Consider the following 16,478-nt stretch of genomic DNA (forward strand, 5'->3'; position numbering starts at 1 on the left):
CAATACCGCCTTTCGATACCACTGGCTTGTTTGGCAGCTAACCGGTATTATACAACCTCGTTACTTTCCCACGTACTGGTATCGCTTGTACGCTGTACTTGTTAACATTCTAGTCACCCTGCTATTTCCTTTAACGTTCGTGATCAATGTATTTTTCTCTAAAAACTTGCAACAACTATGCGAAAATCTTATTATAACCTTAAGTGATATCACAGCAAATTTAAAATTTCTAAATGTTTTTCTAGTACGAAAAGAGTTGCAACGAATAAAAATAATATTTGAATATTTAGATAAGAGATTAAATACCGAAGAGGAATACCGACAACTTAAACGAGCTATACGTACCGCTCAATTATCATTTTGTATATTCTGGGCGATATCCACGACTGGCACCAGCTTAAGTGTCTTGATGGTTCTTTACAGCGAAGATCGCTCTTTACTGTTTCCCGCTTGGTATGGTTTAGATTGGCAGAATAACGATTTAGCTTACGCTGTATGCTTCACCTATCAATTGGTGGCGTTGGTTGTACAGGCTATACAAAATGTAGCCAATGATTCATATCCACCGGCATATTTAATTATTTTAACCAGCCATATGCGCAGCTTGGAATTAAGAGTGCGTTCTGTGGGTCTGTCGCCAGCAGACAATAAACAAAATATGTTTTTAAACGAAAGGGAACAACAGTTAGATTTAAAAAAATTCAACGATTGCATAGAGGACTTTATACAAATAAACCGGTAAATGTTATTACCTCCTTACCATAGGAAGGAGTGATAGGGTGTATTTATTCGATTTCGAGTAGATTTAGCAATGTGCGCTAATGCGGCGCCTTTTGCCCAACCATTCAACCGCATTCATACAAATTGCGACAAAAAGATAAAATTTGCACCATCAGTACCAACCTGCGTGCCGAAACTTCCAATGTTTCTACCAAATTTATAGTTGACATCTTCATTTTTGCGAGCAGACGAATTCCAACAACACACACCACTCAGACGCACATGGACAGACGGACAGACGTGGCTAAATCAACGCAGGACCTTACGCTGATCAAGAATATATATACCTTATAGGATCTCTGAAGTTTCCTTTTGGGTGTAACATAGATTATGGAAAAAAACAACATGACCCCCATACCCTCATCTTACAGTATCTGTGGGTATAAAAAGGTTGTGATGATGTACCTTCTGAAAACTGAAAAGTGAATTTGCAATTTTCTTGCGGTTAGCAGCCTAAAAGTAATTTAAAAACTAGGATAGTTACAACAATGAACATGATGTCTCTTTCACACACATTGTTTTCCGTTACTCGTACTGTTTTAAAGAAAAAGGTGCCGAGAAACACGAAAACTAAATTACTTTCTGGCTAATCAATAAGGTCCAGCAAAGAGTGCCTGCATTTGGTAACCTGTACTGCTGTTAACGATTAACCAGTCACGTCTTATAACCAGTTCTGGAAATTAATTGAAGTCCAGTAGAACTTTCAGGACGAAAACGCCAACTAAGACAAGAAATTACCGCATCTCGTTAGTACATACATTTCGCAAACCTAGATGATGATTTTCCAAACACTGTTCTCTCAAAGAATTTCAGAAACGTAGTTCCGAGATATTTCAAAGCGATTAAAACCCACAAAAATTTACAATATATAAGTGGTAACGGTAACTAGCAGTTTTTATTTCCCCATAATGGTTGCCTTTAGCTTAATGCATTCTAAATTGTTTAACCACTGACAAATCCTATATATTTCTTATTTTATTTTCAGACTTTACGATATGATACAAAAAATTCTTTCTAAAGCGTGTTTAGCTCAATTTATCTGCACCGCCTTAGTTCAATGTGTTGCCGGTTTGCATATTTTATACTTATTAGATGAATCTGGTGACTATGGCGCTCAGATCCTATCACTTATCTTCTTTTTGGCTGTCACTATGGAAGTATTTATAATTTGTTACTTTGGTCATTATATGAGTGCTCAGAGTTTGGCATTAATTGATGCTTTCTACGAATGCGGCTGGATATCTCAGACGTTAGCTTTTCGTCGAAATCTTATCATCACGTTAATGCGCACGCAGAGATATGCCATCATATACGCCGGCGCCTATATACCAGTAGACCTGTCAACATTTCTATTGGTTAGTAACAAGCGATGCACATAAAATTTCAATTAATTAGCATATTTTTCTTTTCTTTTTCCTCTCTTAGCTCATGAAATACGCTTACTCTACATTTACTCTATTATTGCGCTTTAAATAAATTTCAAATATCCGAATATTATTTGCATCCTATTATTTAGCTCCATAATATCATCAATTATCTTTATTGCTTAGTTCTTCTGTAGTTTCACTCAATTTCGCTTTTTTCCACATTTTAGCGGCAGCCAATAGTTTAAGATTGGGTCGGGTCATTTCATCCTCCGGAAATAGATAGTCGAAAACTTCCTCCCAACCCTCTTCTACGCCATTCTCCGAAACAATTTTTTGCCTTTTCTTAACTCTCCTTGGCATCTTTTCTATGACTTTCTCTAAACTCTGTGGAGTACCGGAAACTTTCTCAAAGTCCCGCCAAGCTTCCAATAACAGAACTCGGCTTTCCTTGTCTCCCATTTGTCTCAAGGTATCATTGGCTCTCTCGTAAACTCTGCGGGCTAAATCTAGGCTCATTTCTTTGTCAGCGTCTTCAATTTCGTGATTTTCGGCGCTTAATTCGAATTTGGCATATGAAATCCATACTTTTACATGTTGCGTGCGTTCTAACAATCTTTCATACAATTGCCGCGCCAGCTCCGATTCTCCTTGCGATACTTCAAAATCTATATAAGCTTTCCATAGCAGCTCTGGCATATCTAAACGCGGTTGCTGTATAGCCAATTCATAAATGCCACGCGATCGTTCTGTATCACCTAAAAGATTCTCCAATTCCGCAAATTTCATCCACGTTACACAATTTTCCGGTCCATATTCCAGAAATTTCTCATATAATAGCCTGCAACGATCAAACTCTCTTAACTGTATTTCTAACTCAATATAGCCACGAAATAGTTTGTCTCTAGGACACATCCCGATAGCCATGCCGAGTGTCTTGCGTGCTTTATTTAAATCCTTACATCTTATTTCGAACTGCGCATATAAAAGCCAAATTTTGCTGAAAGTAAATTTTTTGTGCGGAATAAGTTCAAGACAAGTTCTATAAATCTGCCGTGTACGTTCTAAATCTTCAGTTTCCAATTCTTCAAATAAAGCGTAATTAACCCATAGGTAAATATAGCGACGCCAGTAATTTTTCTCATTACCGGGAGGCACATTAGCGATTGCACGTTCGTAAGTCTCACGTATAACTTCATAATCACCTTCAGCTACAAAATAAAAATTATTATCAAACATTTTTTTTCGAATGCGAGCGTTACCTTCAATTAAGCGTAGATAATCAAACCATGCATCATAATTTTGGGGGTTACTCGCCACTTCTTGCTCATATTGAAATTTACGCTTTGACGTAATTACATCTTCCATACACGCTCGATCGCCATATTTTTTCTCGTGTATTGTGTAGGCTTTATACAGTTCCTTGGTTTTTTCTTTAGGCAAGTGATCTAAAGCATATTTGTATATGACGCGGGCACGATCATGCTCCTTTTGGCCTTCTTCAAAACGAGCGAAAGCAATGAATAAACGCTCGTCAATAAATTCATCGCCAAAAAATTCCACTGCTTTTTCATAAACACGACGGGCACTATGTATGAAACCGTGTGTCTCTTCAAAGCGGGCAAACTTTATCGAATTTTTTACGTCCGGATGCACATACACAAATCGTTCATATATCGCTCTTGCCCTGTCAATTTCTTTATAGCGCAGTTCAAAGTTCACATATGTTTGCCAAGCTTGTTCTTCCGGTTGCCACTCCATCCAACGTTCAAACACTTGCCGAGCACCAGCCACATTTTCTAACATTTCCTCCATGTAAGTGTATTTATACCAGAATTGATTCACTCTAGGCATTATAGTCACAGCACGATCCCATAAATTCCGTGCGTGATTTATTTGCTTGTTTTTCATTTCCATTTCGGCATATTTCAGCCAAATGGTAATATTACGGTGATCATTATCTAAAGCGCGTTCCCAAATAGATCGTGCTCTATGTATCTCCCTTTGCGATTCTTCCCATTGAGCATATTTTATCCAATGACTAACGACCATCCGATTTTTACGCAAATTATCTTCAAATGATTTTCGTTTGCGTTGTTGGTAATCTGCTAACTCAGCGGGATCAGAAATTTTTTGCTTCGGAGGCGGTGGCAAAATTTCTAAATCACGTTCCTTAGCCTCACGCAACAACTGCTCAGCAGTAATCTGTATCTCAGCCGGAGCTTTGTTTTTCACTTTAGCCACTTTGGGCATTTTTTGTGGACGCTCCATAGTATCTCTCAAAATAAGTTCACACTTTGTTATTAGAATAACCCCTTTTTTTTGGGTTTGTAGAAAAAGAATAGATAAGGCCTGTAAACTGATAGACCTATACACCAGTAACAGGAGATGAAGAAATTTTTCTGATGAATTTTTCCAGGGGTTGTGAGGTTGAGAGGAGTAGTTTGGATGAATTCAGCAAAAAGCCATAGAATCGCACGTCCTATAGGTGGAGATTTTTTTTTTAAACGGCAAAAAGATATACCGCTCCACATAAATTTCCCAGAAGAATGAATTGTAAGCTTAGAACGTCTATTTGTGTAATAAAGATAGTAGCAGAAAAAAGATTTAAAAGGAAATACACAACGTAGAGAAGCATCAGAAATGTCACAAATAAGAGAAACCAGAGTCACCAAAACCAGTTTACGTTTTTCGTTTGGTTACGCGTCGTATTATTTAATGATTATCGGTGTTTTGGATTCACGTAAGGATAACAACTGTTAAATATACTCTCCCACTCTTGTCAAATTACAATTAAGCAAACGTTTGGCATTAGTATTGGTTGTTTCGAGCTGCATTGACAAGTAAAACAGCTGTAAATTGAAAATATGTCGATTATCCTTTAACCATACATATGATATATGATAATACGTCTGACGTGCTACAGAAATTAAATATGCACAAATCACAATAAAGCAAATCGCAAAAAAAATTTTTTTTTAACTTTTTAATATTGAAAACTGCAACAGGCATAAATTTTCACCATTTTCACATCATTTTCTAAAAGAATTTTAGGAACCGTAATAATTATTCTTGTAACTAAAAACCAACAATATCCAAAATATTTGCAACGCATCACCTAATACCAAGTTATTAAGGCATCTAATATTTAAGATTTTTCAAGTTTTATCCGCATGTTTTTACGTATGTGCAAATTGTTGAAGTAGTAGGTGTAACGTTGGACCAGATTTATGCACAACTCGATACAACTTTTTCTAAAACTCTCTAAAAAGAATGCAAAAATTGGCAGCACTTATTGCTGAAAGCTTTTTTCGGAGGCATCCCTGTGTCTCACTTAATTTACGACATCCCTACCAGCTTCACTGCTGTTTTGTATTTGCCAATAAGTTTGCAAGTTTGGTACTTTAGAGGTCTGACCACAAGATAAATACCAGGAGGAAATTTCCGAAAGAATCTGTTGCGCCGTTTAAAAAGCCGAAAAGATATGATTTCTCAATTAATACAACGTTCTTTGCTGCGCGGCGTCGTGCAACAGCACAGTAAAACATGTTGGATTAATACGTCGGCCTTGGTAAGTTTTTGGTTTTTGGCAAAACAACGAACTTTTATAACACAGTTCCTGTTCTATATATCTAAGAAGTTATGTAATATTAAAATATTAATATCTTTGATATCCATCTCATTTGTTATATATAAAAGTACTCAGTACTCAGCTCTCTTGAAATAAATCTGGACTTGTCCCAAAATATTAAGCCGCACAATTACTAAGAAATTTCATATTTCATCCATAACAAATATACAACTAAACGTATCAAAAAAAAGCAGACTCTCTTTAATTTTTGTTGTATAAGAGTAAATGTGCTGAAATACAAGAGAATAATTTTTTGCCGGTATAAAATTCTAATCGGAGATTTTATACCCTAAAAAAACAAATTTTGTCGGTGTAAAATTCCAACTGGAATTGTTTGCAAATTTTTAAATTAATTTGGGCGTTACGGTTCAAAAACTAAAACACTAACTCTAGCCGTAAAAACAATATCCCTTCCCATCTTAATCGAATGCTTTGGCTTTGCCTCTAAAGAAAAAGCAACAAAACCAATGTTCTCTGTTTACATTTTTAAGAGAATTCTTAGCACGATGATGTAGAGTATAATTTTCCATATAAGTATTTAATACTTAAGATTTCACGGCGAATTGTTCGTATAAAGCCAATAACTCCTTAACAAAGTTAAGGAAAGCAAGGGAGGTTATTGTGCTTTTGTTCAGCAGCGTTTTAAGGAGTGCGTTTTTCGTTTTTTGCAAGAGTTGTGCAATAAATAATTAAGGAATAATTGCGAATTTGCAAAATTTAGATTGAGGATTATAATAAAGTGAAATTACAAATTTATTCGTAATCCCAGAGTAATATAAAATTTTTTTTTAGTAAAAATGAATTTAGCTTACCCACGGCATTCAAATCAAATGAAGACCAATTCTTATATCCTCTCTTGTGTACTTAAATCTAGATGCGTTTGCGCGACGCCCAAAATCCATTAAACTCACATATAAGATTAAGAACTATTCTTATAGTCGTTAACAGTCAAAGTATGTTTACTAATTTTTTGTTGCCATTATGGTTAAATTTAGAAACTTAGCGCAGCAAATTCCAATGTAGGCGTATTGCATAATGTTATATGAATTCGACAACACTCTCTATTGTACCATCAAACGTAAAAGTTAATTTTTCTAAGCGAAGCATTATTTTTATCACTAGCAAAATGGTATGTTTGAAAAGTTCCGTAGTGGATATGATAAAATATTGTAAATTGCACGCATTCCTGATCAACATCAGTTCTTAAACAGCCTGTATTTCGTATGCCTGTCTATTGCATAAATTGTTTAAAGTCTCAGTCTGCAAATAAAAAAAATATATATATTTTCATGTATTTGCCATGCTATGGGCCTCTCAATTAATTTGTGCGCAGTTTTAATTAATCATATCTGAATCCTCGACATCCATGTTAATCATAATCCTTAAATTAGAATTTATACGTTTGTCTTTTCATCGTCCAATGAACTTGTTGTGCATGGACTATAGTCCAGAGCAAATTTTAATTTCATGTGCATTTCTATGATCTTCGGTCAAATGGTCGTGCAAACTTCTTGCATATTCTTTTCAGTTAGTTGAAAAAAGCAAATTTCTTCCATCGACTTTTAAATTAATTGAACAAATAAAGCCTTCAATTTATTAAATTTTTCGTAGAAAAATCGGGCTCAGCGTATAACGTGGTCTAGCGCGGCAAAACGAACGGTATATATTATATTGATCAACATTATACAGAGTTGCTTAGACAGACAATACCGAGAATCAATAGCTTTTATTTATTTCGCAACAGTCTACAAATATCGTATAAGCAAAATAAAATATTTTAGTTTGTTCTTCATTTAAAACCATTCAGATTAAACCCCTGTCATTTTTTAAGTCTTCATATAAGAGTTCGATGATTTAACTCAATTTGAATTCCGCTCGAATGCACCAAATCTCTTCTTTCATTCCTTCTATTCTGTTTGGAGAATCGCAAACAAAAAATAAATTCCAAGACAAATTTATGAGTTGGGGAGGGCAGAACATTTATATATACATTGGCATGTACAGGTTGCATGGGGCCTTTCGTACAGTAGCAGCAAGTCAAACTCGTACACAAAAAAAAAAGATTTGCTTTATGGTATATAATTAAAACTAAATTGGGTATGAACACAAATCCCTTTTATTTTTTTATAGTATTATGGCATAATGTATATATAATATTCAAAATTTATGTTTATGTATTACAATAATAATCCCAATTTCAATGCTAAAGCCAAATTCGTGAAGCTTTGGTTTATTAGGCAAAAGTGTTTTTAATTTCGATTTTTCTGCGAAAAGTTTTTGGAGATTTTGCTAAAATCAAATTTCTTTGCAAAATTTTTGAATGTTATTTGTTTGATTGTCTCACTTTTTAAAAAAGGATAATAAAGATTTTATTGAAGACATGACAGATTAGCCCATAGGCTTTAATATTTTGAAAGAAAGTTTGTCCCTTTGCGCATGGAAAAATTTGGATCTTGGCGAAAATTTTGTGTTTTTTATCAAGAAATTCACCTTAAGGATAAAGCTTACAATGCGCGATCCTGATTGCTATATATAATTGTCCGCATTTCATGAATACACCGATCCATAATCGACACATAAACCGTATTACAAATTTATGGAGCTATCTTAATAGGAAAACTCTCCAGCACCGTATAAGTTCCAAGGATGACTTGAAGAAAGCACTTCAGGACAAGACAGTAAACAAACTTGTTCAAAGTATGCCAAATAGATTAAAATGGATGAAAAAAAAAAAAAAAACCAAAGGTATGCATATCAAACATTCATATTAGCGTAGAAGTTGGGCTTTGGCATCGAAATGAGTGGTATTTTATACTTTCGCTTTATAAAAAGGTTAAAGAGTTTTTTTTTAATTATTTCTGAAATCAACCAATAATATTTAATTAATAAGAAAGATTAATAAATTCTTTTTGCTGTACGAGTTTGGCTCGGTGCTACTATGCATGTACTTAAAAGTTGCTGTGCAAAACGAAAATAATGCATTTAATTATATATTCCATATAATGCACTTGTATATATTACCACATGGCTTACAAGCAGAAAATTTATTCTATTAAAAGGCAGTCATCGAACTAGTGTAATAAAGTGAATAGACTAAGTAATTATATATATATATATATATATATAAATATATATGTATATTTACGAGAACCTACATGAATAAAGGATTCGTATCAAGAAAATTTACAAATGCTTTCACATTTGAATTTATTTAGGAAAATATTTGACATATGAAGAACAAAAACTTTTTATATTTAATGTACATATGTTTATATTATAACATATGCACGTAACGGCAATTGTTGGTAAAAAGTTAATCGTTCAGTCGTTTTAATTCATAAATCATCACAATATATAGCGCTATATACGGGTAACAATAAATCTTAAGTATGATAGCACATATATATATATGTGTGTGTATACACAAAAGAAGCCTTTTTTTCAAAAATGTTCGATTTTATAAAGAATGCTTTATTTTCCTTTAAGTTGGCACATGTATACGCACAATTAAGACTTACACGATAAAATGTATTTAAATATAAAGGTGCAGTCGATGTCGATGTGTAATTAGGTCAGATGACAAATGACAAATTCTTTTAAATTCAGCCTATATAAACTCCTGACGAAATTCTTTCCATCTCAGACATAGTCTAGCGTTACTTACTTACGTATTTACAGTAGCTCAAGCGGATTGCATTCTAGTATTCATTTTAAAGTCGAGTCAGTTGTAAGTGAAAAATAAAAGCACAATTAAAGCTTTTTAATCATAGATTGCAAGAGGAGGATCGAGTAAAAACTGAAACACTAAAAAAATACTTAAATGATAATAATTCACTCATATAAATATAATATATACATACATATAAACAAGCAAAAAGTTTATCTCTAGAGTCAAATTTACACCGCAAAATAAACAAATAGCTAAATAAAATACGAAAAAGACTAGTTGTTGCAGCATTTGCATTACTTGTAATTCTAGTTTACGGTAAATTATACAACAAAATGGTAAAATTATAAAGTAAACCGGACACTTACCTTTAATTTGAATTTTCGAATGGAAATTCTTTTCTTTTTTTTTTTTTGCAATAATTTCTCATTTTATTTATTTATTTTTTTTTTTTGTTATTTTCAGGCTATGCAGAATTATCGCTTGGAATCTGATACCTTCGGTGAATTGAAAGTGCCGGCCGATAAATATTATGGCGCCCAGACTATGCGTTCCCAGATCAATTTTCCAATTGGCGGGGCTACCGAACGCATGCCTAAGCCCGTAATACAAGCTATGGGCATTCTAAAGAAGGCCGCTGCTGAAGTTAATAAAGAGTACGGCTTAGATCCCAAAATAAGTGACGCCATATCAAAGGCTGCTGATGATGTTATCTCAGGAAAGCTTTATGATGATCACTTCCCTTTAGTCATTTGGCAAACTGGTTCGGGCACACAAAGCAACATGAACGTTAATGAGGTAAATACCTAATACAAAATGTTGTGTGAGAATTACTTAATTACCTTTGTACATATTATGTACGTATGTTATCGTTTCATCACAATATAGTGTTATCGCGAAAATTTGGTAGCGTGACAAGAATTAAACGATTTGTAAAATCTATTTACGGGTTAAGCGACAAAAAGCAAATACATTTCACACATTAGTTCGAGGTCTGGGAAAATGAAATTAATTCAATTTACATATTAATTGAAAGTATACAAACAACAACAACAATAGCTAATGACTGATAGGGTGTAAATTGAATTTTGTCCACTAGAACATGATTTGCTACTTTTCTTGCGGTTAGGTATATGTAAATAATATTCAAGTTAATCGTTAACTTAATCAAGTTAAAGTTGAACTACATATCCAGGATCGTTCCATAGTCGTAATGTTTTTTCATCCTTTTTTTTTTCTTTAATCTATTTATAGGTTAGAACTAAACATTTCTTTCACGTTTCTTTCAACTTTTGGAAAGCTGATCCTTTTTTCAAGACACACTATGAATTGTAACAGTGTTTGCAAATTATTGGATCGAATTCCTTTGCGCCATCGTCTACTTACAATCTTTATAACCGACCATATAAACGAATCTTTGAATATTTTTATAATGATATAGGATCAATAAGGGCTTGCAAGCTGCAAGGAATGCAGGCAATGCACAACTTACTAGACATACATCGTCCTTTAAAAACTGGATATTTCGGCGCGTAATGAAAAACTCCTTTCTATCGTCATTTTAGTATGTTTATCATATTTTTTTCAAAATTTAATGATTTTCGAAAGCTTTTTTTCGGATTCCCAAAAACCCATATTTCAAATTTTTTCCAAATAATTTTCTCTCAATTTCGTACAAATACAAAATAAATTAGTTTACACCATTCATAGAGTACCTAATATGTTCGCGGCGATACGATTTTATCATAATTGCCAAAGATTGAAGATATGTGCAAAATGTTTGCAAACACCCGGAACCCGGTTTGTCCTTCTGTCTATGTGCGTTTCCATCATATACGCAAAAACTGCTGCAGTGCCGGAAATTTTTGTACTCAAGTTAGTACCGAAATTGGACCAAATCGCTGAAAAAGAAACATGCTTACGGTACAATGTAAATTAAGAAGGCCTCCGTTTTCGGCATTGAAAGAATTCTTTCTCATTTGCCTATTACCGATAAACTGACGCTTGACTCAGTACAACAGAGTAAAGAAATTTCATGATTTACATTTTATTCTTTTTCTCTTTTTTTTTTTTGCAAAGTATATGGATGTGGGGTATAAAAGATTTACTTACGGCCAAATATAATTTTCCTGCTTGTTCTTTGTTAATATTTTTTGTATTTTTTTTTTTTTTTGTATTTAGGTTATCAGCAACCGTGCTATTGAGCTTATGGGCGGTAAACTGGGCTCCAAAGATCCCGTTCATCCCAACGATCATGTAAATAAATCGCAAAGTTCGAATGACACCTTCCCCACTGCCATACACATTTCCGTTGCTCTCGAGTTGAATAACAATTTGAAACCTGCCATTAAAATCTTACATGATGCTTTGAAAGCCAAATCCCAAGAATTCAAGAGTATTATTAAAATCGGTCGCACCCATACTATGGATGCAGTACCGTTGACTTTGGGACAAGAATTCAGCGGCTATACGCAGCAAATGGTATATGCATTAGATCGCATTGACGCTTGCTTGCCACGAGTCTACGAATTGGCCTTAGGCGGCACGGCAGTGGGTACCGGCTTGAATACTCGTGTGGGCTTCGCTGAGAAATGCGCGTCCAAAATTGCCCAATTGACTGGTTTACCGTTTGTAACAGCACCCAATAAATTCGAGGCTTTAGCTGCTCGGGACGCTATGGTTGAAGTTCATGGCGTTCTAAATACTATAGCAGTCAGTTTAATGAAAATCGGTAATGATATACGCTTTCTCGGTTCCGGTCCTCGTTGTGGCTTGGGTGAACTTATGCTGCCCGAAAACGAGCCCGGTAGTTCTATTATGCCGGGTAAAGTAAATCCTACACAATGTGAATCGTTAACTATGTTAGCTGCTCAGGTAATGGGTAATCAGGTAGCCGTTACTGTGGGCGGCTCAAATGGACATTTTGAATTGAATGTTTTCAAGCCGTTGGTAGTATCCAATGTTCTGCGTTCCATACGTTTATTGTGTAAGTTTTCGTTATTAAGCGTTTAACAAAAAAATTTAGAAATTTTTTAATTTCAATTTTTAGCCGATGGCAGCCGCACCTTTACGGCCAATTGCGTGCAGGGCATTAAAGCCAATACAGATCGTATTAGTAAGATTATGAATGAATCATTAATGTTGGTTACCGCTTTAAATCCTCACATTGGCTACGATAAGGCAGCCAAAATAGCCAAGACTGCCCATAAGAATGGCACTACTCTGAAAGAAGAAGCCATTAAATTAGGTTTCCTTACCGAAGAGCAATTTAATAAATGGGTTAAACCTGAAGATATGTTGGGCCCCAAATAAATTCAAATCCTAAAAAGTCAGATATATTTTATCAATTTTTTATTTAAGCCGAAAAGTTTTCGATAAATCAATAAAGAAATCATTAAAATCCCATCAAAACGCAGTAAAAGAGAATAGTTTTATTGTCAATATATCAACATTTCAAAAAATGAGAAAAATCAAATGAATATGTACAGGCCTCCCCCTGCAAATACTATGGCCTTTGGCAAATTTGGCAAAGTTGGAAAGGGGTTCGGGGCCTCGATGGGGCTTAGGTGAACTATGGTTATCCGAAAACGAGCCTGGTAGTTCTATTATGCCGGGTAAAGGTAATCGCACACAATGTGAATCTTTAACCATGATTTGCGCTCAAATGATGGGCAACCTAGTGGCCGTTACTGTAGGCGGTTCAAACGGTCATTTTCAATCAAATGTTTTTAAACCAATCATTGTATCTAACGTCTTGCGTTCGATTCGCTTGTTATGTAAGTAAACAAAATAAAATCATTTTCTCTCAAATTCAGAAAAATATCGTCTTCTCTCGTAGCTGACAGCACTCTCAACAAGAATTGCTTAAAAGACATTAAAGCAAATAAAGCCAATATTTTGAAGCTTGTGAATGAGTCTTTGATTCTAGTTACAGCTCTAAATCCGCATATCGGTTATGATAAAGTTGCGCCTATTGCGAAGACTGGCCATAAAAACGGCACCACTTTGAAACACGAAGCACTTAAATTCGATGTAAAGGAAAATGACTTTAACCAGTGGGTGAACCCCGAGCTCATGTTAGATCCAAATTAAAATCACACCGAATCAGTTATAAAACAGAAGGCAAACTCGTCATAGCCATATATTGTACATTTTATTCTACATATTGTAAAATAGTTAAAAGCCAAAATAGTCCCCAAGCTTCTTAATTCAAACAAATCTATTCTCGGCGATGACGTGAGAAATATTATTATGGCGAAAAAAATTCCAAAGTCACCATCTGCAATTGACTATTGTTTGTACGTCGCAAAGGAATTGAACATTCCCTTAAAAATTTTCCGCTCTTTTGGTGTTAAATCTCCATGTATTTTGAAAGACTGCTCTTTTGACATTTCGCTGTCTATGCACAAGAAAGAAAATGCTCCAAATTATGTCTTCAGGAATCTAATAGCTTGAAAAACCCAAATATTGGAAAGTACTGGTTGGAATCTTTTATACACAGACGGCTCTAAATCTTCTGGTCTGCCTCCTGCTTGTGCCGTGGTTGATGCTACAGGACGAGTTCTTCTCAACCACATATTTCATGAAAGTACTTCAACGTTCACAACCGAAGCCAGAGCTATCCTTCACGCTGCGAACCTTGTCCATAAAAACAAACTCAAAACCGTCATTGTTACCGACAGTTTGTCTGTATTACAAGTTATTCGGAATCCTTTGACTTCGAGATGGAGCACCATCAACATATTAAGGAATATAATTACAACACCCGAGGGAAAAATTAAAATGTTATGGGTACCAAGTCACATCGGTTTATTGGGAAATGAGCAGGCTGATCGAGCGGCAAAGGATGCTGCTTCTGCTCCTCTAATTATGGATGATGTCATAGAAAAGTTGGATCTTCAAAGATACATTGGAAGAAAAGTTAAAGAGTAAATTGCAGAAGAAAATTTACAATACCATCACCAACACTACCCTTCCATTAACCCTCAATTAACTCTACCTTTATATCCAACAAATGTTGAGAAAACCAAGATCCAAACATTTTCGAGAATTCGCCTTGGTCATACAATTGCAACTCACCGATGGATCTTGAAGAAGTCTTCCTCCCCAATATGCAATTGTGGACAAACTCTCACCATAAAGCACATTCTCTGCGACTGCCTTAACTTTTGCTTGGCTAGAAGTATTGCATTTGGAACGATTAACCCTTTGGACATTCTACAATCAGCTTCAGAACAGAATATCAATTCAATTTATTACTTTTTTAATACTACTAAGCTTATTATCTAATGTCCATTTATTTAAATTAGAGCCGATAGCCTGTGTTACTAGTGCTCAATGTCTTTTTTTAGTCTAAGAATTTATTTCATTAGTCTAAAATTATAATAATAATAATAATAATAGTTCTATAAGCAGTCTTTGTTTACTTGGCAACTTAGCTTGAACGAGCTTGAGAGGTGACCTGCTGGTTACTTGTTTAATTTCAATTTGCGAACTTTGTATTTTTTATAAGGAAATATTTTCGCTAATATGAATGTGTGTGTTTCGAGATGTGTTTTCCCAAATGCCTGATTTAGTGAAAGACGACATAATTGAAGCGCACTGATTATTGGTTTAGTACGTGGCATGTTGACTTTTATATAATGAATGTTTATATAAGTTAGGTAAATAGAAGGGCCTTTTATGCTTTCATATTCATTGTCGGGCCTGAACATGAAAATTGGCATTTTCAAAATTGGGACGACATGCGCAGTTTTTTTTTTCGTTTTAGACATAGGGGCAAATGTGGAATGTAAATGACTGGGAAGAGCGTATTTGAACAGCCAAAACAATATTTATTTAGATTTCCCATCTGGACGTGAAAATAACGGCGCCACAGATCAACAAAAACTTGAAGAATATATTTATGAACGACTCGTCAAAGCTTCAGCGACATTGAACGCACAGTTACTGTTTAAGTCAATCAATGTGTCTGTGACTATCGAAAATATCATTAATGTCATTAAGACGTCTAAATAAATTTTAATGACTTAGATGCTGTCTACTGGGAGTATGCAAAGTCATTTAGCGTGGTAAAATTTCGAGTAGCTAAGTTAGAACGGGGCCTTGCTCGGTCGAATGGCGGTGAGCGTTCACGTCGGTTACGCCCAAGTTCATCAAATAGTACTGGGAACGTCCTTTGAGGTAAAATTCGAGAGTAAGCAAAGGCTATGCATGTGTCTCATAGTGAATTCAGACTTGAGCACGGGAAGGTACGTCTGGCGTTTGTTCACGTACGATTAAAAACGTGTCCGAATGCAAATAAATCAAAGCGCTACCTCTAAGCTAATAAGTGTAGAGAAGTGTATAGCCTTATAACTTAAAGAAGGAATGCCTTATCTCGCTGGTAACGGTTATAGCCAATCCTCGGACATTAACTAAAGCTAACAAAGCTTAGGACTGAAATACCGCGACACCTTCAGTGATCGCTCGGTATTTACACATCTGCTATCGTAAACTATTGACAATTAAATCTCTATAAAAATCGATTGAAATAAAGCAAACTTTCTCGCCTTGAGAAAAATTAATCTAAACTATAGTAATAGTTTTTTTAGTTATTATTTCTTTTGTATTTTGTTCTGTTGCATGTGCCTTTTTTAGTGGATAATGAGAATTGAAAGTAATTTCTCATTGAAGAACACGGCGAAGTCCTGTCTCTACTCAGCACAGCTTTTAAGAAAGCAAGTAAGAACATTATAGCCTTACTTAATCTAGCACAGTTCTCGTGCTCGTTTCGGTAATAATTCACAAAAAATTGCACACATATTGGAGGACATCCAAAACATCATACGATGTGACACTAATTTGTCAAATTTAAATTCCGAAAAGTTTTATTATTTTTCAGTTTCTTTCATAAAAAAGGGAGAAATTAGACGTTTTTTTCGTATACGAGCTTGCTTTTCATGATAACCCCTATACGTTTTGGGGCTTAAAAAAATAGATTTATGTGATCCAAAATCCATTCAATTCAACATCATAAAATATTAAAAATTAAACC

The 16,478-nt window shown here is 34.8% G+C and overlaps 4 protein-coding genes across 6 annotated transcripts; 3 read left to right on the forward strand and 1 right to left on the reverse strand.

Moving 5' to 3' along the window:
- Position 1: 1 nt before the first annotated feature.
- Positions 2 to 2,256, forward strand: LOC119637187 (odorant receptor 2a; the record flags this gene model as incomplete). The annotated part of the gene is made up of 3 exons (XM_038033043.1): positions 2 to 738; positions 1,766 to 2,135; positions 2,206 to 2,256. Coding segments are annotated over 3 exons (1,158 nt in total), but the record flags the coding sequence as incomplete, so codon positions are not given.
- Positions 2,155 to 4,746, reverse strand: LOC119637092 (protein crooked neck). The gene is made up of 2 exons (XM_038032914.1): positions 3,407 to 4,746; positions 2,155 to 3,355 (listed from the first exon to the last, which is right to left on the reverse strand). Exons 1-2 carry the CDS (start codon positions 4,413 to 4,415, stop codon positions 2,310 to 2,312), a joined length of 2,055 nt encoding a protein of 684 aa, XP_037888842.1. The 5' UTR covers positions 4,416 to 4,746; the 3' UTR covers positions 2,155 to 2,309.
- Positions 4,747 to 5,486: 740 nt separating this feature from the next.
- On the forward strand, positions 5,487 to 12,817 carry LOC119637093 (fumarate hydratase, mitochondrial-like). 3 transcript variants are annotated; one of them, XM_038032915.1, is made up of 4 exons: positions 5,487 to 5,715; positions 9,908 to 10,240; positions 11,624 to 12,428; positions 12,492 to 12,817. In XM_038032915.1, exons 1-4 carry the CDS (start codon positions 5,629 to 5,631, stop codon positions 12,752 to 12,754), a joined length of 1,488 nt encoding a protein of 495 aa, XP_037888843.1. In that variant the 5' UTR covers positions 5,487 to 5,628; the 3' UTR covers positions 12,755 to 12,817. The 3 variants fall into 3 exon arrangements, with proteins under 3 accessions (XP_037888843.1, XP_037888845.1, XP_037888844.1); XM_038032917.1 differs by lacking the exon at positions 5,487 to 5,715 and adding an exon at positions 9,676 to 9,760; XM_038032916.1 differs by lacking the exon at positions 5,487 to 5,715 and adding an exon at positions 9,693 to 9,780.
- An 85-nt stretch (positions 12,818 to 12,902) lies between these two features.
- Positions 12,903 to 13,768, forward strand: LOC119637094 (probable fumarate hydratase, mitochondrial). Its single transcript, XM_038032919.1, has 2 exons — positions 12,903 to 13,218; positions 13,281 to 13,768. Exons 1-2 carry the CDS (start codon positions 13,050 to 13,052, stop codon positions 13,532 to 13,534), a joined length of 423 nt encoding a protein of 140 aa, XP_037888847.1. The 5' UTR covers positions 12,903 to 13,049; the 3' UTR covers positions 13,535 to 13,768.
- Positions 13,769 to 16,478: the final 2,710 nt, after the last annotated feature.

Source organism: Glossina fuscipes, unplaced genomic scaffold (genome assembly GCF_014805625.2).
Source record: "Glossina fuscipes isolate IAEA_lab_2018 unplaced genomic scaffold, Yale_Gfus_2 43, whole genome shotgun sequence".
Classification (NCBI taxonomy): domain Eukaryota; kingdom Metazoa; phylum Arthropoda; class Insecta; order Diptera; family Glossinidae; genus Glossina; species Glossina fuscipes.

Excerpts from the sequence above, each read along its gene's own strand:
- LOC119637092 (XM_038032914.1), bottom strand. The coding sequence starts at position 4,415 with ATGGAGCGTCCACAAAAAATGCCCAAAGTGGCTAAAGTGAAAAACAAA. Across the intron at positions 3,356-3,406 it reads TTATCTACGCTTAATTGAAG|CTGAAGGTGATTATGAAGTT; the intron begins GTAACGCTCGCA and ends TTTATTTTGTAG.
- LOC119637093 (XM_038032915.1), top strand. The coding sequence starts at position 5,629 with ATGATTTCTCAATTAATACAACGTTCTTTGCTGCGCGGCGTCGTGCAA. Across the intron at positions 5,716-9,907 it reads GGATTAATACGTCGGCCTTG|GCTATGCAGAATTATCGCTT; the intron begins GTAAGTTTTTGG and ends TGTTATTTTCAG. Across the intron at positions 12,429-12,491 it reads GCGTTCCATACGTTTATTGT|CCGATGGCAGCCGCACCTTT; the intron begins GTAAGTTTTCGT and ends TTCAATTTTTAG.
- LOC119637094 (XM_038032919.1), top strand. The coding sequence starts at position 13,050 with ATGCCGGGTAAAGGTAATCGCACACAATGTGAATCTTTAACCATGATT. Across the intron at positions 13,219-13,280 it reads GCGTTCGATTCGCTTGTTAT|CTGACAGCACTCTCAACAAG; the intron begins GTAAGTAAACAA and ends CTTCTCTCGTAG.